Source organism: Rhea pennata, chromosome 12 (assembly GCF_028389875.1).
Source record: "Rhea pennata isolate bPtePen1 chromosome 12, bPtePen1.pri, whole genome shotgun sequence".
NCBI lineage: Eukaryota > Metazoa > Chordata > Aves > Rheiformes > Rheidae > Rhea > Rhea pennata.
This window is the reverse complement of record NC_084674.1, coordinates 24,725,278-24,746,084: the sequence shown is the minus strand read 5'-3', so window position 1 is coordinate 24,746,084 and position 20,807 is coordinate 24,725,278. Positions and strand designations below refer to the sequence as shown.

At 54.0% G+C, this 20,807-nt stretch overlaps 2 protein-coding genes across 4 annotated transcripts; both read left to right on the top strand.

Moving 5' to 3' along the window:
• The first annotated feature begins 14,366 nt into the window (after positions 1 to 14,366).
• On the top strand, positions 14,367 to 20,517 carry HYAL3 (hyaluronidase 3). Of its 3 annotated transcripts, none has more exons than XM_062585422.1 (4): positions 14,367 to 14,405; positions 18,570 to 19,494; positions 19,662 to 19,751; positions 20,029 to 20,517. In XM_062585422.1, the coding sequence occupies exons 2-4, from the start codon at positions 18,598 to 18,600 to the stop codon at positions 20,386 to 20,388; spliced, it is 1,347 nt and encodes a 448-aa protein (XP_062441406.1). In that variant the 5' UTR covers positions 14,367 to 14,405; positions 18,570 to 18,597; the 3' UTR covers positions 20,389 to 20,517. The 3 variants fall into 3 exon arrangements, with proteins under 3 accessions (XP_062441406.1, XP_062441405.1, XP_062441407.1); XM_062585421.1 differs by lacking the exon at positions 14,367 to 14,405 and adding an exon at positions 17,453 to 17,535; XM_062585423.1 differs by lacking the exons at positions 14,367 to 14,405; positions 19,662 to 19,751 and adding an exon at positions 17,453 to 17,535.
• Positions 14,377 to 17,559, top strand: NAA80 (N-alpha-acetyltransferase 80, NatH catalytic subunit). Its single transcript, XM_062585424.1, has 2 exons — positions 14,377 to 14,401; positions 16,781 to 17,559. The coding sequence occupies exon 2, from the start codon at positions 16,789 to 16,791 to the stop codon at positions 17,503 to 17,505; it is 717 nt and encodes a 238-aa protein (XP_062441408.1). The 5' UTR covers positions 14,377 to 14,401; positions 16,781 to 16,788; the 3' UTR covers positions 17,506 to 17,559.
• Positions 20,518 to 20,807: the final 290 nt, after the last annotated feature.

Below are 20,807 nucleotides of genomic sequence, written 5' to 3'. Positions count from 1 at the left end.
TGCTGGTTGCCTGTCTTGCTCTTGGCAGTTGTGAGGTGAGTGCTGCCTGAGGCCGTCAGAGGTCACAGGCAGGTCAGTGTGGTTAGCTGGTGCTTGTCCTTGGGAGGTCCCTTGTGGTGTGGCCATTGCTGCTGTGGCTGCTGCCTTGTGGCACAGTGTGTGAGAGACCAGAGCTCTAGGCAGCCTTTAGAGGCCTCTTGTGCCTCTGTGCCTTAGAGGGCTGTGCCAGGCTGTGAGCTGCTGGATGCAGTTGTTTTGAGGTCACTAGTGATGCAGTGCGTGGTAGGGCAGTGCTGGTTGCATGTCTGCTCTTGGCAGTTGTGAGGTGAGTGCTGCTTGAGGCCCTCAGAGTTCACAGGCAGGTCAGTGTGGTTAGCTGGTGCTAGTCCTTGGGAGGTCCCTTGTGCTGTGGCCATTGCTGCTGTGGCTGCTGCCTTGTGGCACAAAGTGTGAGAGACCAGAGCTCCATGCAGGAGTGTAAGGTCATTTGTTCCTCTGTGCCTTAGTGGGCAGTGCGAGGCTCGTGTCTTCTGGTGGTGGTGGTTGTGAGGTGACTAATGTTGCAGTGCGTGGTAGGGCAGTGGTGGTTGCATGTCTGGTGTTGGCGGTTGTGAGGTCGTTCCTGCCTGAGGCCTTCAGAGTTCACAGGTAGGTCAGTGTGGTTAGCTGGTACTAGTCCTTGGTAGGTCCCTTGTGCTGTGGCCATTGCTCTTGTGGCTGCTGCCTTGTGCTACAGTGTGTGAGAGACCGGATCTCCATGCAGGAGTGTAAGGTCACTTGTTCCTCTGTGCCTTAGTGGGCAGTGCGAGGCTGGTGTCTGCTGGTGGTGGTGGTGGTGATGTGACTAGTGAAGCAGTGCGTGGTGGCTTAGTGCTGGTTGCATGTCTGGTGTTGGCAGTTTTGAGGCCGGTCCTGCCTGAGGCCTTCAGAGTTCACAGGCAGGTCAGTGTGGTTAGCTGGTGCTAGTCCTTGGGAGGTCCCTTGTGCTGTGGCCATTGCTGCTGTGGCTGCTGCCTTGTGGCACAAAGTGTGAGAGACCAGAGCTCCATGCAGGAGTGTAAGGTCACTTGTTCCTCTGTGCCTTAGTGGGCAGTGCGAGGCTCGTGTCTTCTGGTGGTGGTGACTAATGATGCAGTGCGTGGTAGGGCAGTGGAGGTTGCATGTCTGGTGTTGGCGGTTGTGAGGTCATTCCTGCCTGAGGCCTTCAGAGTTCACAGGCAGGTCAGTGTGGTTAGCTGGTGCTTGTCCTTGGTAGGTCCCTTGTGCTGTGGCCATTGCTCTTGTGGCTGCTGCCTTGTGCTACAGTGTGTGAGAGACCGGATCTCCATGCAGGAGTGTAAGGTCACTTGTTCCTCTGTGCTTTTGCAGGCAGTGCGAGGCTGTTGTCTGCTGGTGGTGGTGGTTGTGAGGTGACTTGTGAAGCAGTGTGTTTTAGGGCAGTGCTGGTTGCCTGTCTTGCTCTTGGCAGTTGTGAGGTGAGTGCTGCCTGAGGCCCTCAGAGCTCACAGGTAGGTCAGTGTGGTTAGCTGGTGTTTGTCCTTGGGAGGTCCCTTGTGCTGTGGCTATTGCTGCTGTGGCTGCTGCCTTGTGCTGCAGTGTGTGAGAGACCAGAGCTCTAGGCAGCCTTTTGAGGCCTCTTGTGCCTCTGTGCCTTAGCGGTCTGTGCCAGGCTGTGGGCTGCTGGATGCAGTTGTTGTGAGGTCACTAGTGATGCAGTACGTTGTAGGGCAGTTCTGGTTGTACGGCTGCTCTTGGCAGTTGTGAGGTGAGTGCTCCGTGAGGTCATAGTGGCGTAGGCAGGCCAGCAAGCTGCTGTTTGTCCTTGGGAGGTCCGTTGTGCTGTGGCCATTGCTCCTGTTTGCTGCCTTGTTGCAGAATGTGTGAGAGACGAGAGCTCTAGGCAGCACTGTGAGGTCACTTGAGCCTCTGTGCTTAATGGGCAGTTGCAGGCTGCCATCTGCTGGTGGTGGTGGTTGTGAGGTGACTAGTGATGCAGAGCATGGTAGGGCAGTGCTGGTTGCATGTTTGGTGTTGGCGGTTGTGAGGTCGGTCCTGCTTGAGGCCCTCAGAGGTCACAGGTAGGTCAGTGTGGTTAGCTGGTGCTTGTCCTTGGGAGGTCCCTTGTGCTGTGGCCATTGCTGCTGTGGCTGCTGCCTTGTGGCACAGTGTGTGAGAGACCAGATCTCCATGCAGGAGTGTAAGGTCACTTCTGCCTCTGTGCTTTTGCAGGCAGTGAGAGGCTGGTGTCTGCTGGTGGTGGTGGTGGTGAGGTGACATGTGATGCAGTGCGTGGTAGGGCAGTGCTGGTTGCCTGTCTTGCTCTTGGCAGTTGTGAGGTGAGTGCTGCCTGAGGCCCTCAGAGCTCACAGGTAGGTCAGTCTTGTTAGCTGGTGCTTGTCCTTGGGAGGTCCCTTGTGCTGTGGCCATTGCTGCTGTGGCTGCTGCCTTGTGCTACAGTTTGTGAGAGACTAGAGCTCTAGGCAGCCTTTTGAGGCAGCTTGTTCCTCTGTGCCTTAGCGGTCTGTGCCAGGCTGGTGTCTGCTGGTGGTGGTTGTTTGAGGTCACTAGCGAAGCAGTGCGTGGTAGGGCAGTTCTGGTTGTATGGCTGCTCTTGGCAGTTGTGAGGTGAGTGCTGCGTGAGGTCATACTGGCGTAGGCAGGCCAGCAAGCTGCTGTTTGTCCTTGGGAGGTCCCTTGTGCTGTGGCCATTGCTCCTGTTTGCTGCCTTGTTGCAGAATGTGTGAGAGACCAGAGCTCTAGGTAGCACTGTGAGGTCACTTGAGCGTCTTTGCTTAATGGGCAGTTGCAGGCTGCCATCTGCTGGTGGTGGTGGTTGTGTCGTCGCTAGTGAAGCAGTGCGTGGTAGGGCAGTGCTGGTTGCATGTCTGCTCTTGGCGGTTGTGAGGTGAGTGCTGCTTGAGGCCCTCAGAGCTCACAGGCAGGTCAGTGTGGTTAGCTGCTGTTTGTCCTTGGGAGGTCCCTTGTGCTGTGGCCATTGCTGCTGTGGCTGCTGCTATGTGCTACTGTGTGTGAGAGACCAGATCTCCATGCAGGAGTGTAAGGTCACTTGTTCCTGTGTGCTTTTGCAGGCAGTGCGAGGCTGGTGTCTGCTGTTGGTGACGGTTGTGAGGTCGCTAGTGAAACAGTGTGTGGTAGGGTAGTGCTGGTTGCGTGGCTGCTCTTGGCAGTTCTGAGGTTACTGCTGTCTGAGACCATCACTGGCATAGGTAGGTCAGTAACCTGCTTTTTTTCCTTGGGAGGTCCCTTGTGCTGTGGCCATTGGTGCTGTGGCTGCTGCCTTGTGGCACAGTGTGTCAGAGACCACAGCTCTCAGTAGGAATGTGAGGTTACTTCTGCCTCTGTGCTTTGCAGGCAGTTCCAGGATGTGGGCTGCTGGATGTGGTTGTTGTGAGGTGACCTGTTCAGCAGTGCGTGATAGGCCAGTGGTGTCCTCGGGATTGTGAGATGCGTTGTGCCTCGGTGGTCTGCAGGAGAGTGCCAGGGCCCTGGCTGCTCTTTGTGGCTCTGAGGTTACTCGTGCCTCAAGTCCTTACTGGTTGGAGTGGTTGTGAGGTCACTTGTACAGTGGTGCCTCCTGGGGCAGTGGTGGTGCTGTTGTTGCTGTTTGGATCTCTGAAGTGACTTGTTCCTGAGTGCCTGACAGGGCAGCGCTGAGCACATGGCTGCTGTTTGTGGCTGTGAGGTGAGTTGTGCCTCCGTGGCTGATAGGGCAATGCTAGGCCCCTGGCTGCTCTTGGTGACTGTGAAGTTACTTCTAGAGCAGCGCCTGACAGAGTAGTGCTGGCCACGTGCTGCTTTTAGTGGTTGTGAGGTCACTTGTGCTTTAGTGCCTGATCAGACAATGCTATGCCCCTGGCTGCTTTTTGTGCTTGTGAGGTCACTTCTGCCTGATGCTGTTTTAGCCAATGCTATGGCCATTCCTGCTGGTGGTACTTGAGAGGTCACTTCTGTCATCGTGTCTGATAGGTATAGTCGGGATTGTGAGGTCACTTGTGTCATAGTGCCTTAGAGGTCAATGCCAGGCCCTTGGCTGTTCTTGGTGGTTGGTAGGTCACTTGCACCTCTTTTCCTTAGAGGCCAGTGCCAGGCCCCTGGCTGCTGTTGGTCGTTTTAAAGTCACTTTTGTCACAGTTTCTTAGAGGCCAGTTCCAAAGCGCTGGCTGGCACTGGTACAGGGCTAAAGCCTTGGCTGGAGACTGGTACAGGGCCAAGAGGAAATGAAGAAAGGGGCCAAAGGAGGGCTGAAGGTTTCTTCTGTTAAACTCTCTGAGCAACAGCTGCATTTGCAGTCAGCATCCTTCTGAGAATGGAGCATTTCTCCATCCTTTAGGTGTTTACCACCACTGGCACATCCGCATCTGCGCATCCTGAGGTGCCAAAAAGGGAGCTCTCCAGAAAAGTCTGCCTCAAGTGACTTCTCCAGCTGGAAGGGAAGCCCAGGAGGTGTAACAACAGACAACCCACAGAGCTGGGCTCCTTCCTTGCATCATGCCACTTTTAAGAAAACACATTCCCACACGAGAAGGGGGCCTCTGGGGAAGGCAGGCCTTTGTACCACAGCTGTATCCTCTCTAAGCACCACAGGATAACAGGTAGCTTTTCTAAAACGGAACACAGAACAAATCTTTTCCCTAGACCACTGCCTAGCCGAGAGATCACAAAACAAACACCAGGCTTCATGCTGGATTCCTCTTCTGTCCCCACCTTTCTGACTCTTGAAGAGCCTACCCTGAGGAATGCTTTCACACCCGTCATGACAGACTGGGCTCTGGGGTGGAAACCTGGGCTTAGTGGGACAGGTTTAAAGATTTTTGTTTGACCCTGGCTTGCTGTGGCTGAACTCTTACTGTACTCACTGGGAGGCAGGGCTCAGTTGCATGGCAGATGGCCGCAGCAGAAACATGTGGACCAGAATGAAAAGCAGACCTCCTTCCTCATGGAATAAGCCAGGAAATACTGCATTACACCTTATGCATCACAAGCCTTATGTGTACTCTCAAGGTCTGTGGAAGCAAGCAACAGCTGAATGTCTGCAGCCTCTGAGAGGACCTTGTGTGCAAAGGGGAGGCTTATTGATACAGTTACCATCACCCCATGGCATCTCACAGAGAGGCTTTCAACAGCAGCAACTGCGCAGGTAGTTTCTCCTGATCTGTGGTGACTGACACAGCAATCTTGTGATACTCTGCACCATCAGTAGAGATGGCTAGGCAAAACCAAATGCTTTACTTTCACTGTAATTCATAGCGTGGAACAGCTTGCTTCCCCTGGAAGCAAGCAACAGCTGAATCTCTGCAACCTATTCAAGGACATTGACATAGTGTTCCATTTAAAGGTTACATGGGGAAGGAATCACCTAACATATTGTGGGTGCAGCAGATGATCTGCCAGCAACAAAGCAGAAGTTGCCTTTCATAGAAGCATAACTTGGTTATGCCTGGCCATTTCTACTGATGGCTCAGTGTCATAGAATCATAGAATCAGTAAGATTGGAAGGGACCTCTGGCAATCATGTAGTCCAACCTCCCTGCTCAGCAGGGTCACCTAGAGCATGTTAGACAGGGTTGCATCCAGGCAGGCCTTGAGTATCTCTGGAGAAGGAGACTCCACACCCTCTCTGGGCAACCTCTTCCAGTGCTCTGTCACTCTCACAGGGAAGACATTTCCCCTCACATTCAGGCGGAACTTCCTGTGGTTCAATTTCTGCCCATTGCCTTGTGTCCTGTCAGTTGGTACCACTGAAAAAGTCCTGTGCCTCTCCGTGTACATGAAGTCTTCCAGCTCCCTAGCTGTCTTGGGGGGGTCTGCCAGCGGACTCACACCAATGTGCTAATGTATTGTCCAAACTATTCCAAATGTGCTCTCCTATGTGCCACACAGAGGGGAATTATTATTTCCTTTAACTTTCTGGCTACAATCCTGATGAGAGAGTCAAGCATGTAATTGTCCTCCAGTTGCAGGATTTTGCATTTAACTTTTCCGAACTTTATCAGACTCCTGTCAGCCAATTTTTCAAGCCTGTCTAGCTCCCTCTAGACTTGCCCACTAGCATATCAACTGCTCCCCTGGTTTGACGTCATCCATAAACTTGTCAAGGATGCATTCTGTTTCATCCTTTAGGTCAGCTATAAAGTCTAAGAGTCTTGAATATATCCTTTCCTCTCCTAGGGTTTTGGCTGCCTGGGCTCAGGACCAACTTAACACATAGTACAGCTAAGGGCATTCCCCTTTTCTCTCTGGTAAATTTGGAGAGAACTCTTCCAGAAAGCCCTGCATGGAAGACTCAGCAAAGAGTGACCCTCTTCTTGGAAGCTGCTGTTAAGTTGTGACTCTCCCTCCAGGCTTTGCCTGAGTTACAGTTTCAGCTGCATCACAGCCATGCCTATGTCCATTCATTGGGATCCTGACCCACAGGCTGACTTCTCAGCTTTCTTCTTGCAAAAGCTGTGCCATGGTAAAGCCAAAAACCTACCAGCTGACAGTGACCTGCAATCCTGTCCAACAACACAACTCTTCTCCTCAGAGTAAGGAAACCCAGGATTCAGGTGTTTAGAGCTATTTGTAAGATTTTAGGATATCCTGTCTGGCCTTCGGGTACTACTCCAAATGGGGACAGAGCTCTCTTAGGCCATGTGTCACATCTGAAAACTCATGTAGAGGTCTTGCATACCTTAGGACATTTAAATAAATAACTGGCACCTATTCTTAAGTAATTAATTCTTGTCTTTACTTAGAACAGATAAAGAAGTCTGGACACTAAATTAGCTCATCCAAATGCTGGTACTTATATTTAGGGAACTGGATTATTTTAAGACTCTTCTGACTGCAAAGAACAGCATGGGAGCTTAGACATCTAGCTCACTTATTGTAGTTGTATAAAACATATTCCCCAGACATAGAGACTTCAGATATTTAAATCTGGAACTGGAAGTTATTCTTAGTAAAAATAATTAAATCTTATCTTAAACGAGTCATTAGGCATCCCATATTGCAGTTAGAGCAATTACAATTTTTCTACAGCAGTTCATGATTGCAGAGTATAAAAGTGATTTATAGATGAGCACAGCTGACTCAGTTGCCATCATCACAGACAGAAGTCTGAAGTGCCCTCAGTGAAGTGAAAGAAGCACAACCAGAGAACGTAATCACTGAATGAAATGGTTCTGCTTAGAGAGAAGAGACTTGAAATTTACTTCAGAGTAGTTGTAGAGATTTTTAACAGAAAAAGATTTGCATGACTGAAATATGAATACACACTATGTGTGTATGTGACAGCATCAGAAGAACAAACATATCTATATATACATTTATCTATATTATATATATATATTAATACGGACACCATTTCCAGCAATATAACTGAGGAATGATTTATTATGTAAAGGTCAGAAGAAATGCACCCTACTAAGACCAGAGCACAAACTAGAGAAGACTCGGTATTAGAACACTGGGAGGAAGGCAGAAAGGTTATACTACATCATACAAACATAGAATCATAGAATCAGTAAGGTTGGAAGGGACCTCTGGAGATCATCTAGTCCAACCCCCCAGCTCAAACAGGGTCACCTAGAGCATGTTAGACAAGGTTGCATCCAAGCAGGCCTTGAATATCTCCAGAGAAGGAGACTCCACAACCTCTTCTTCCAGTGCTCTGTCACTCTCACAGGGAAGACATTCCCCCTCACATTCAGGCGGAACTTCCTGTGGTTCAGTTTTGGCCCATTTCCTCTTGCCCTGTCACATGGGACAACTGAAAAGAGTTTGTCCCCATCCCCTTGACACCCTCTCTTCCAAGTACTTATAGACACTGATAAGATGCCCCCTCAGTCTTCTCCAGGATAAACAGGCCCAGTTCTCACAGCCATTTCTCAGAGGGCAGATGCTCCAGCCCTCAGATCATCTTCATAGCCCTATGCTGGACTCTCTGCAGTAGCTCCATGTCTCTCTTGTACTGGGGAGCCCAGAACTGGATGCAGTACTAGAGATGTGGCCTCACCAGAGCTGAGTAGAGGGGCAGGATCACCTCCCTCAACCTGCTGGCAACACTCTTCCTAATGCACCCCCAGGATGCCATTGGCCTTCCTGGCCACAAGGGCTAATTGCTGGCTCATGGTCAACTTGTCATCCTCCAGAACTCCAAGGTCCTTCTCTGCAGAGCTGCTTTACAGCAGCTCAGCCCCCAGCTTGTACTGGTGCCTAGGGTTATTTCTCCCTAGGTGCAGGACTCTGCACTCCCCTTGTGCAGGACTCTGCACTCCCCTTGTGCAGGAGGTTCCTCTCTGCCCAACTCTTCAGCCTGGCCAGGTCTGTCTGAATGGCAGCACAGCCCTCTGGTGCATCAGCCACTCCTCCCAGCTTGCTATCATCAGGAAACTTGCTGAGGAGGCACTCTGTCCCCTCATCCAGGTCATTGATGAAGAAGTTGAACAGGATGGGACCCAGTACTGAGCCCTGGGTGATGCCACTAGCCACAGGCCTCCAGCTGGACTCCACGCCACTGATGAAAACCCGCTGAGCTCTGCCTTTCAGCCAGTTCTCAATCCACCTCACTGTCCACTCATCTAACCCATACTTCCTGAGCTTCTCTAGGAGGATGTTATGGGAGACAGTGTGAAAAGCCTTGCTGAAGTCAAGGTATACAACATCCACTGCTCTCCCGTCATCTACCCAGCCAGTCATTCCATCCTAGAAGGCTATCAGATTGGTTAAGCAGGAGTTCCCCTTGGTGAATCCATGCTGACTACTGCTGCTCACCTTCTTTTCCTCCATATGCTTGGAGATGACATCCAGAATGAGGTGTTCCGTCACCTTTCCTGGGATGGAGGTGAGGCTGACTGGCCTGTAGTTGCCTGGGTCCTCCTTCTTGCCCTTTTGGAAGACTGGAGTGACACTGGCTTTCTTCCAGTCCTTGGGCACCTCTCCAGTTCTCCACGACCTTTCAAAGATGATGGAGAGTGCCCTGGCAACAACATCCGTCAGCTCCCTCACTACCCATGGCTGTGTCCCATCAGGGCCCATGGATTTGTGGATGCCAGGTTTGCCCAGAAGATCTCTAACATAATGCTCCTCAACCAAAGGAAACTCTTCTTTTCTCCAGACTTTTTCTCTCATCTCCATGCTCTGGGATTCTTGAGGGCTGCCCTTAGCAGTAAAGACTGAAAGAAAGAAGGTATTCAGTAACTCTGCCTTCTCTGTATCCTTCGTCACCACGGTCCCCACTGCATTCAGCAGCAGATTCACATTTTCCCTAGTCTTCCTCTTGATACTGATGTATTTGAAGAATCCCTTCTTGTTGTCCTTGACATCCCTTGCCAGATTTAATTCCAAATGGGCCTTAGCCTTCCTCATTGCATCCCTGAATACTCTGACGATATTCTTATAATCCTCCCAAGTGGCCTGTTCCCTCTTCCACATTCTGTGTACTTTCTTCTTCTTTTTGAGTTTTGTCAGGAGCTCCTTCCTCATCCATGTAGGATATCATCTTTGGAAATCACAGCTAGAATAATGTAGCCACATTAGGCCTTTGAAAAACCTCACATTTCAACCAAAAGGCACTAATTATCTCTTCAGGAAGAGAAAATGTTGATATATCAGTAATTGCCACACACAAGGCTACCATTTTGTTTACTTTAAGAGAACAAGCCAATCAGTGACATTTTTCACAATCTGTTTTAAACTACACATATATTTGCTGCAGGAATTCTGTCCTCCCTTTCCCTTCCCATTCCATAAACATTTTTAATATCATATATTTTTAAAGGTATAACTTGTACACTGTTACGGAGTTGCCAAATCTGGCAGCCTGACAGAGGCAAGGCTGATGCAGCTCCAACCAGCAGTGAGGCTGAGCATGTATTCCCAGTAGGCACAAACACAAACACACATACGCAATACATACAAACACAGAGAGTCACATAAAACAACACGGACAGAAACACTCAGCACTCACACAAACACAAACTAATGCACCAGTGGCCTCATTCTGTTCCTTTGTCCGGCTGATCAGGTTAAAGATCTATCACTGGTAAATATACACATTTTTACATATATACAGCATGGATTCCTACAGAAGCTGGGCTTAGACACTCAGTATACCCTGGATCCCCACACTAACACAGCCAAATACACACACATTGTTGATCATCTCCAGTAACTGGGCTTAGGCACACAGTTCAACGAGTAGTGGTCCTGGACCTTTACTCTCCTCAGTTGCCTCCTGTACAGAGACACATCCACATAAAAACAGATATCTCAGTCAGTCTCTAGACCTTACAGTCTCTCTGGTAGTTGGTCTGGACCCCTTGGTCTCTTCAGTAGCCACCTCCTGCAGGGACTTCACATTCAGAGATACACATACATACTTGGTGTATCAACCAGCCCTGTTTACATGCAGGTGACCCAGAAGCTCAGTCAATTATTCTTCCAGATCAGTTCGTTGTCTCAAATTGGTTCATTTTCTTACTTGGGGGGGGGGGGTTTGGACCATCCCAGCAATTGTTGACTAAGTGCATTGGGTATCCTCACAAGCACAGCCCTGATATCCAGCTACATCACAACTATGATGTAAGCGAGGAGCACAGCCCTGCTGATATGGAGTTACAATAGTGACACTGTTGGTACAGAGGGAACGGAAGCCCTGGGCTTAGCTGAAACTAGGGTTTGGGGCTGCTGGAGGTGGAAGGCACAGACCCAGTGTGCAGAGCTACATGCCTGCCCCTGCCAAGGAAAACAGGGATTTGAAGCCCATTGTTGATAGACGGTAAGTGCCTGGAGCTTATTTTCCTGTTACTTCTGTATTAAAAAATCACATTTTTTCCCCTAGCTTTCCTAGCTCAGCTTGTTGCTGAGTATAACTGCTTTTTCACCTCTTGCCCACTCTTCCACCAGTCAGACACTGACACTGTTTTAGACTCCAGAAGACTTTGCTTACCCATCAAGGAGCTGTGCAGGAGGAAAGGGCCTGTGTTTGCCAGCTGTCTGCTTGCAACAGCTCTTGTACCTGTCTCTCAGGAGCTGTGCCACAGGGGGGCAGCAGAGCAGGAATTGGGTATGCTAGCACTGCACTGGATTCATTTTGCTCTTTGAGATAAAAATTGGAGTAAGACACAATTAACACAAGGTAACATTGGGTTCAGTCAATGCATGGTTTATTTAATCCATAGTAACAGCTCTCAGATGGATGTGCCACCTCCGCACCCTTGCCCCCTTCCCAGTTTGTCCCGTGTCTCCTGTGTGGGGAAGAGCTCACTGGTGCACCACTGGAGCTAAAAGGGGTCTGCCAGCAGCTTTGTCGCTGCAGCTCTTATCCCCTTGCAAGTGGCCAAATGCCATGCCAGAAGGGGCTGCTTCTCTCTGGTGACAGCTTTGCTCTACATCCCAGTGTGTGTGCTTTCCTCTGTTGCAGCAAGGCGCTTGCTAGGCTCAGCCCCTACTCCCATCCCCTCAGTGAACATTTCCATTCACTGAATGGGAGAAAGCATTTCTGTTGAGAAGGACGGGGTGGCTGACAGGGGCAGCCCAAGCTTCTGTCTGTGGGTGGGGGGAGGCAAGGGAGCAGTGCTTGCTGCAGAGCCCGTTTGCATTGTGTGGGGACAGAAAAGCCATTCTGGTTTTGTGCCCCCACACAACTCACTTAGGGGAGGCAGCATGGGGGTCTGGCCCTCTCCCAAGGCCACTTCCATTGGGCCACAGTCTGCCCCTATTTAAAACCCCTCTTAAAGAGAATTTTTAAGGTCTTTAAGAGTATCTTGAAGTCGCTTAAAGACTCCCCTTAAGGGCAGAAGTGGGCAGCAGGGACTGGCCCCAACCGGAGTCACTCCCTCAGGAGTGGCAGACAGACCCCGGCCAATGGGAGTGGCTGAGGGAAGGGGCCAGACCCCCATGCTCCCTCAGCTAAGTGATTTGTGTGGGGGACAGAAAATAAGAGCTTTTTCATGCCCACATGTATCCGTGCTAGGTGGTACTTGATGGGAATGGTCCGTGTTGCAACATTTGTATCCGTACCACCTGCTATTTGGTGAGAATAGTCTAGTGCTGTAACTTTTTAGTGCCTAGAACAATACTGCTGTGTTAGGTGGGATACAAACAAGTAACTAACAAGGTCATGGAAATCTGTGAGAAAGAACAGCGGTTGGTCACATATAGATTCTGTAGCTTCCAGCCTCAGAATCACCATGAGAAGCAGTCAACATGAAGGTCAGAAGCTGGAGAGTAGTGAAATAGCGACCCCCAAAGCCAAATGTGGCCCCCGAAATAAGTCTGCACGCGTGTGCAGTATCATAGCCCAGTTATGCAACCGGGGCGGAGTTGGGCTAGACTCCCCGCACTTGCTGGCCCCAGGTGCCGGGACTCCCGCCTACCGCAAGTAATCATAAATGCCGGAGTTTTCCGAAGGAGGGTGAGGCTGCTACACAACAGAGGACCACGTTGCCTCCTCGGGGATGCCCGAAAAGATTGTGCCTGCCGACTCTCCCTCTCGCCATGCAGACGATCGGGACAAGCATTGAGGTGGTCCTTCTCGAGATTACCATCGGGTCGGTCTGTTTGTAAGTATCTACTAATAAACTTCTTGCTACTAAAGAGTGTTTGTGCGTGTGTGTGTGAGAGTTTGTGCTGGCTGGCCAAACCGGATGTTTGGCCCCCGGGAATCTAACTAGAACACCACACAACCCACCTGGGATATTTTTCTGAGAGGGGTAGTAGACCAAAGAGCCAGCTGTGTTGTGTTTTCCCTGTCTATCTCTTAAGAAAGAGGAGTGTGGGGGCAAGACCCAATCTTGGGGAAAGTGCCCCAAATACATCCAAGATATGGGCTCTTTGCTCCCCCTTCCCAGCAAAATAGGCCAAGTTGTGTGGGGATAAAAAACTATAGAGGCAGCTCCAATCTTGCTTAATCTCTCTGGGTTTTGCCCCTGCCCTCTCATTTAAAAAGGAGACAGTGAAGTAAAGTGAGCAAGGGCAAAAAAGCCCCCCCCCCCTTTTTTTTTGCCTCACAACCCTAACGAAGGTTGCTCTTCCTCTGGCAGTTTTGTGTTCTGCAAAAGGGCCCAGGCCCTGGGTATGCTGGCTGCTGGAGTTTAGTTTATTAACAGACACTGTTCCTCAAATGTGAATCCTTTTGCCACTTTGGGGAGGCTGTGCTCTCCAGTTCCCAGAGATAAGCTGGAGCTGGGTAGAGGTCTGGGCCATCTAGCTGACTTTCTGCTAAAGCTTCCATGGTGCACGGCGTGCTGCTAAGAAAATAGAACACACAGCTTCCTTTTCCCCATCCTGCAGCCTTTCCTCAGGTATGTAGCCCTGCACCCAGCCCTCAGCCCCAACTGCTCTCAGAAGCAAAGCAAGGAGCACCAAAAAGGCACAGGAAGAGAGTCTGCAGCACACTCAAAGGCAAACCGGGAGTTCGGCACATGCTGAAAGGCACACCAAGGGCCCAGGGACATATTGAAAGGGACGTCACAGGAATCTGGGACTTTCCAAAAGGCACATACAGGGACACAGGGCACTCCGAAAGGCACTCAGCAGGCTTCAGGATGCCTGAAAAAGCATACAGACAGCCCCAATGTGTGCTAAAAATCATGTGGAGGATCCCAGTAAAATGTGTGGCAAGGCCTTGGGCACACCCCAAAAGGCACACAGAGGCACTTGGGGCATGCTGAAAAGCAGGAGCAGAAAAGCTTTTTGCCAGGGCAGGCCTGAGCCTCCTTCTCCTGCCTGTGACTGCAAAACCCTCAGCTTTCCAGGGAGCTCAGGAAGCATCGAGGAAGCGAGATAGCCCACAGCCGCTTCAGGGGCACCGAAGGCATACGGAAGGACACACAGATAGACAAATCAATTCCTGGCTTCCATTGACTCGTAAAATGAGGCTGTGGAGGGTGAAAAAAATGAATATGAAGGTGTCTAGGGCAGCCGTCTCCTCCCAGTCCTAACCCTAACCGTTGGGCTTGCCTGGGCCTTGGAGAATCTCCCCAGCCAAGGCACATGCGAACAGGTACCACAACAAGCCTCTTCCCAGACCCTCTCAGGCCGCACCAATGCCCCGCCCTGTCCCGCTCCCCACCTACCCCCGCCCCCCGGCGCTTCCCGGCCCTCTGCTGCTGCTCTGCGCATGCCTCGCCGTGCGGCACGCTCCGGCGCTGCCCTCCCACCTCCCGCCCGCCTGCCGCCGCTCTGCGCATGCCCGGCCGTGGGCGCCGTCCCGCGCTTCCCCGCCCGCCTGCCGCCGCTCTGCGCATGCCCGGCCGTAGGCGCCGTCCCGCGCTTCCCCGCCCGCCTGTCGCCGCTCTGCGCATGCCCCGACGCGCCGCGCCCTCCGGCGGCAGGCGGCGCTGCAGCGCGGCCGGCAGCGGCCGAGGCAGAAGGAGGCGGGCGGCGGCGGCGGCGTGTCGGTATGGGAGGGTGGGGGAGGCAGGGCCGGGCGAGGAGGAGAGGGGAGAGGAGGGGCCGCCGCAGCACTGGGGCGAGGGGCAGAGCCCGCTGGGGGCAGTGCGCGGGGGCAGGGAGAGGGGGCAGCAAGGGGGTGGGGGCAGTGATCGGAGGGGAGGCCGTGATGGAGATGGGGGCAATGCTGAGGGTGGAGGGGCAATGATGGGGGTTGGGGCAGTGATCAGGGTTAGGGGGCAGCGATGGGGTGGGGGCAGTGGCTGAGAGGGATGATGCTGAAGTCTGTGGGGACACTGGGGCATGACGGCAGTTCTGAATTGTGCACAAGGGTTTGTGTTGGCGTGTGCGTGTGCAGCATGCCAGGCAGCAGGGCCTGTGCCATGGGCAGAGAGAAGTGCTCTGTCTTGGAGGCAGTGTGGGGCGGAGTGCTCTGTGTGGGATGGTGGGTGCTGGGGTGCCGTGGGAGGAGATCGTGTGGCAGGTTTGGGTGGCTTGCAGGAGGCTGGGATGCCATGTGCAGTGTCTGCTATAGGTGCTATGTGGGATGCAGTGCCATGTGCAGGGATGCACAACCCTAGCTCATACATTATTTCCCTACATGCAGCACCCTTTTTGCCCCTCAGCGTTGGTCGGGGACTGGGGTGGTCTCCCTTGTGCACAGGGTGGGGAGTAGCAAACTCTGGCCAGGTAGGCCCAGGTGCAGCCAGCACCAGCAGGATGCCAGGCAAGGAGATGGGTCCGTGCTGCAGCCCAGACAGGGAAGTGGGTCTGTGCCCTGACGTGTGCCCTGACACCCTTGGGTACCTGCATGGTGGGTGGATGAACCATGAGGGGCCTTGGTACCCACCGTCGCATGGCTAGAGAGGCCCAGCATCCCAGACACACGCCAGGCTGTGCCCAGGGCTTTCCACTGCAAGTCAGCACACCACTGCTGGCCTTGTCCCCACACATCAGGGTGGGTGGAGGGCCTGCAGCACTGAACAGACGTGTCGTTCACTCTGTGAAAGCAGAACTGGGAGCTGCGGTTGACCAGTGATCATGTGCTATTTCCTGCTGAGCTGCAGCATGAGTGACTCCCCACCAGTAAGCCAGTGCAGACACAGAGGGCCTCTGGGGAGCTGGCCAGCACTAGTAGCAGCATCGGGCAGGGTGAGTGACCATGTGTCCTTACATAGAGGGGCTAGGGAAAGGCAGGCAGTGTGGGATTGAGCCAGACTCCAAGGTGCAGCCCATCTGCCCCACTGCACTCTGGGCCCTGGGTGGATGAAGCATTCTGCTTTGTGAGGTGTCACAGCCAGAAAGGGGCTAACATGACCATGGAGGGCAGGCAAGGCTGATGGAGGGGGTTCTATCTTGGGGAACCCAGCAGCATCCAGGAGGTGGAGGAAATGGGAGTGGCAATTAGTTGAGGAAAAGGGTATTGGGGGAGGGAGGGCAGGGGATTCTGAGTCAATGTGTGCTAGGGAGACAGTAGGTACAAAGAGCGTTGCAGCAGTCCTGGGGTCCTGCCATGGGGAGGGAGTGGTAATTTTGGTGTACTGACGGGTCGGCCCTCACCCCCTCCTTTGGTGGGAAAGCGTGGCACTTTACTCAACACCAACTGATAAGTTACTGCACCAGTTCCTCTAGCAAACTGCCTGTGGCTTCTTTGCAAGGGGAATGGTCTTCCTGCAGTGGCTGCATGCTGTGACAAAGGGGAAGGCTGGGAAAATGGTCCCTGCCATGAACTAAGGCTGGGGTAGTAGGTTATTGCCCCTTGGAGGGGCAAGGCCCTCCTGAACACCAGTACCAGGTGGACACAGCTGGCATGGGCTGGTGCTGCTCACCTCAGAGGCACCACAGTCCTCTTTCAACTTGTGCTCTGCTTGCATCAGGGACAGCTGCGGACATGCACGATGAGTTGGCTGGTCTCAGTCAGGTGCTTGAGCAACAGTTGGTGGAAGAGCAAGCCTTGATCATGTGCCCACAAGGAGTGGGCATGTTGCTCCTGTATCTCTCCTGTGTCACATGAGCTCTGTTCCCCAGCAGCCTGTCCCTCTGCCAGCTCAAGGAGGTGAGACCTGCCTGGCAGGTCTGCACAGCAGGCATGGCACAGGCACCTGGGTCCAGCTCTGGGGCAGGCACAACATGTCTCTTCCTTGGCTGGGAGGGTCAAGGGCAGCACTGAGTGCTGTTGTAATGTTCTCATTTGAATTTGGACCCGCCGCTAATTCCTCTAAACCCATCCAGCACCACTGCAAGCTGGTGGAGAGTAGTCGCTGAGTGCGTGTGCTGAGCCCAACAATGCAGGCAGGACTTGCTGGGCAGTATTTGCCAGGCAGGGGCAAGTTGATGTGAGCCCTGACACCGCTAAGCTATCGCCTGCTTGGTCTCCCATCAGTGAGAAGAATGGGCTCCAGGTCGGAGGAGCTTAGCCTGGTCCCCTTGCACCAGAGGCCGGAGCTGATGGAGGCCTGTGCCCAGCTGCTCGGCGAGGAGTGGGGGAAGAGCCAGGCATCACGGCTCCACTCACTCCAGCGCTCCTCGGATGCCTTCCCCATCTGTCTCGTGCTGCTGCGGAGCTGGGGCCCTGCGGAGCTCCCTGCTGCAGAGAAGAGCCCCTGCCAGCTCCTGGGCCATGTCCGGCTGTCCCGTGTGGTTGGCCACCCCCATAGCCTCTTCGTGGAGAGCGTAGTGGTACCCAGGGCATTGCGGGGCAAGGGCTATGGGAGAAAGCTGATGGAGGCCATGGAGAAGTACGCCCGGGCCCAGGGTTTTCACCGCTTGCACCTCACCACCCATGACAAACAGCACTTCTATGCCCACCTGGGCTATACCCTGGCTGAGCCGGTGCAGATTATGGCCTTCCTGAGCTCTGGCATCTCTGCAAAGGTGTTGCGGATCTTCTCTGCCCACCCGAGCCCAGCCACCAGCAACCTTGGAGCGTGGGTGCCAGCCACCACTCAGCCTTCCCTGCCACCCACCATGGTGCCTCCCCCACCCCCACTGCCTCCGCTGAGCTGGATGAGGGGTGCTCCAGCCAAAAGCTATGGGCAGAACCTCCTGGAGACCCCCCACTGTGATGCCAAAGGCCTGCCCATCTTCTGGATGAAGAAGGACATTTGAGGCCCCAGGGCCACGAGAGAGTCATTAAAGGCAAGTGCGGGAAGAGGATGACCATTCTGGCCTGATCGACTGCCATTGTTTGGGGCTAGTGCCCACACCTCAAAGCTGAGTTTGCCTCGGTCCCATTGCAGCTGTGGGGTGCTTGGGGGCCAGTGGGGAAAAGGCTGAATGAGCAGCTGATGACCCCCATATCTGCCCTGTTACCAGTGGAGAGGTGGTCTTGGTGCTCAGGAAGTCACCCTTCCCTGGCTGGGCAGGGAAGCTCTGCTTTTGCCCTGGGCTCAGGGCCTGACTGCAGCAGGGTGCCACAAAGCCAAGTCCTTTGTGGGCCCTGTGGTCTGGACTGGTCTTATGGGACCTCTACTCAGTCCCACCAGTTTATTGGCTGTGCTGTTGCATTTGCCAGTGTGAGTAACATTGTCCCAGTTCCACAGGCGGTGGAAACTGAGGCATGGAATGGCTCAAGAGGCGCTAGTGTCAGTGGGATAGGCAACAGCAGTGCAAGGTGCTGGGAGCCCGTAGGTTTTTAGGTTTTTTCCAGGTTTTGTGTCTTGTTGGGAACAAGCTGCCCTGCAGCGGCCATGTTCCCTGCAGGCCACAGGAATGTAGCCGTAGTCTATCTCCAGGCACTGCAGCATCTTTGCACCAGGGAAGGGTGCTGGTGGTGCTAGACTGGCTGGAACTGTGGCAGGTGGGTAAAATGTGAATGAGAAGGTCAGCAGGGAGCCAGTCAGGCCCTTTGCTGGGGGATTAGAGCTGTCTCTGCCCTGTCACATGGCTTCAGGTGTGATCTGCTTCCTAATCCCCTAGTTATGATGCCACTACTGGGAATAGAACTGGGAGCAGGAGGGAAACTGAGGCATCAGGGTAGGTGGCTGTGACATTTGTGGCTTTCAGGGACATGCCACAGCTGCAGTGGCCAGGGCACTACTCCATGGGGACAAGCACATGGTGGACCGAATTATCCAGCAACAGGGAGGGCCTTGAGAGGGTAGGGGAGGCACAAGTCTGTGGTACCACCAGCACCCCACTGTCTCACCCCATTGCTTTCCTTCTCCCCACAGGGTGCTGGCCCCTCTGGGGTGGCACAGAATGGGGCCAGCACTGGTGCTGTGGGCCTGGTTGATACTATGCATGGTGAGTGGAGAGAGCCCAGCACCCAAACCCATTACAGATGGCCAGCCCTTCGCTGTGGTGTGGAATGTGCCCACGGGCCGGTGCTGGCACCGCTTCGGTGTGGGCCTGCCCCTTGGCAACTACGGTATTGTGGAGAACCTGGGTGGCCACTTTGCCGGGCAGAACATCTCTATCTTCTACAAGAACCAGTTTGGGCTGTACCCATACCTGTCCCGCCAGGGCATCCCCCGCAACGGGGGCATCCCCCAGAGGGTGCGTCTCCACGCCCACTTGGGCAGGGTGGCAGGAGACATCCACGTCCGCCTGCAGCCTTCTTTCCATGGCCTAGCTGTGGTGGACTGGGAGGAATGGAGACCCCTCTGGGCTCGCAACTGGGGGGCCAAAAGGATCTACCAGGCAGCCTCGGAGCAATGGGTGTGGCACCGGCACCCCTATCTGCCAGCCCCATGGCGGCTCCGTCTGGCCCAGGAGGAGTTTGAGCAGGCAGCCCAGGCTCTCATGGAGCAGACACTTTTGCTGGGCAAGACCTTGCGCCCAGGGGGACTCTGGGGTTTCTACCGCTTCCCCGACTGTTTCAACAGCAACTGGGCCAAGGAGACCAACTACACAGGCCAGTGCCGGCCAGCAGAAGTGCTGCGCAACAACCAGCTCCGCTGGCTCTGGGCTGCCTCAGCTGCCCTGTACCCCAGCATCTACCTGCCGCCAGCACTGCCACAGGGCCTGCGCCACCGTTATGTTCACCACCGGCTGCGCGAGGCCCTGCGCGTGGCCACCTTCGGGGCAACAGGCATCCTGCCCATCATTGCCTACTCACGCCTCTCCTACCGCCGTTCACCCCGCTTCCTGAGGCCGGTAAGGGCCAGGGCAGGCTGGGTAGGGTTGGGGCTGCAGGGAGGGCAACCAGTGACAGCACAGCAAGCCAAGGGTTGTGCTCATGGCATCCGCATGTGGTACTGTTCGTGGGGTAGTGGTGGTGGTTGTGCCAAGCCTGTGCCCCTGGCCATGTCTCTGCCTTGCAGGCTGATCTGGTTCACACGATCGGGGAGAGTGCAGCACTGGGGGCTGCTGGACTCGTGCTCTGGGGAGACATGTCCTACTCGCGCTCCGCTGTGAGTATCCCCACTCGCTGCCTCTGTGAGCAGGGTTGTATGTTGTCTCTCCTGGCTGTGCACCAGGGCTGGCCATGGGCACATGGGGGACAGCAGGAGGGGTTCAGGCTTGGGACAGATGGGGAGAATATGGGATGGCTGTATCCCTGCTCGGGGGTGTGTGTGGGGGGGGGTACAGGGCCCTCCAGGGAGGGGTGGATGAAGTGACAGCAGTGTGCCTAGCTTCTGGAAGCAGGACCCGCAGGGAGGTCTCTCATGACAGCCTTTCCTCTCTCAGGAGAGCTGTGCCAGCCTGCGCCACTACCTCATGTCCACCCTCGGGCCCTATGTGGCCAACGTGACAGCAGCCGCCTGGGAGTGCAGCCATAGACAGTGCCATGGGCATGGACGCTGTGTGCGTCGGCAGGCCCATGACCTGGCCAGCTTCCTGCACCTCTCAAATCAGCTGGACAAAGGCCTGCAGGCACCCTTCCGTTGCCACTGCTACCATGGCTGGACAGGCGAGAGCTGCTCCCAGCGGGCCAAGCTCAGCCCCAGCACCTCCTGTCTCACACCCACCCACACCCACGGCTTCTATGAGCACAACAGCCTCCCACCCTCTAATACTTGTCTCCCACAGGACACTTGGGGTTGGTGACACAGCTGGGGACCACTGTGGTCCCCTTCCCCAGCACACGTAGTCCCATGCCCTGGTGCCTATTGCTGCCTGATGCCAATATCTCATTACCTCCTTGTTAATTTAAATAAATCCTCTTGGTGCAGCCAACCTGACCTCTGTGGGCAAGGTTAGGCTGGGCATGACTACCAGTGCATGCAGCACTGCTGCCATGGGCTGGGGATGACCTCACTTGACTCAGGGCTGGTCCACCTATGCCTTAGTTTCCCTATCCAGGCCATTCTTTGGCTCCCCTTGGTCCCATAGTGATCTTGTGCCCCCCCCCCCCCGTACTCTGGGAAGGGGACACAAGGCTCCTTCATGGGCTCCTCGCCCTTGGCTGTGCTGGCACAGCACTGTCCATGACACTGATACAGCCACTAGGCCCCCATCTCCAGGGC

What these genes read in the sequence shown, in the direction of transcription:
- NAA80 (XM_062585424.1), top strand. Translation starts at nt 16,789, where the DNA reads ATGGGCTCCAGGTCGGAGGAGCTTAGCCTGGTCCCCTTGCACCAGAGG.
- HYAL3 (XM_062585422.1), top strand. Translation starts at nt 18,598, where the DNA reads ATGGGGCCAGCACTGGTGCTGTGGGCCTGGTTGATACTATGCATGGTG. An exon ending in CACCCCGCTTCCTGAGGCCG is followed by an intron (nt 19,495 to 19,661) that starts GTAAGGGCCAGG and finishes TCTGCCTTGCAG; the next exon opens with GCTGATCTGGTTCACACGAT. An exon ending in TGTCCTACTCGCGCTCCGCT is followed by an intron (nt 19,752 to 20,028) that starts GTGAGTATCCCC and finishes TTCCTCTCTCAG; the next exon opens with GAGAGCTGTGCCAGCCTGCG.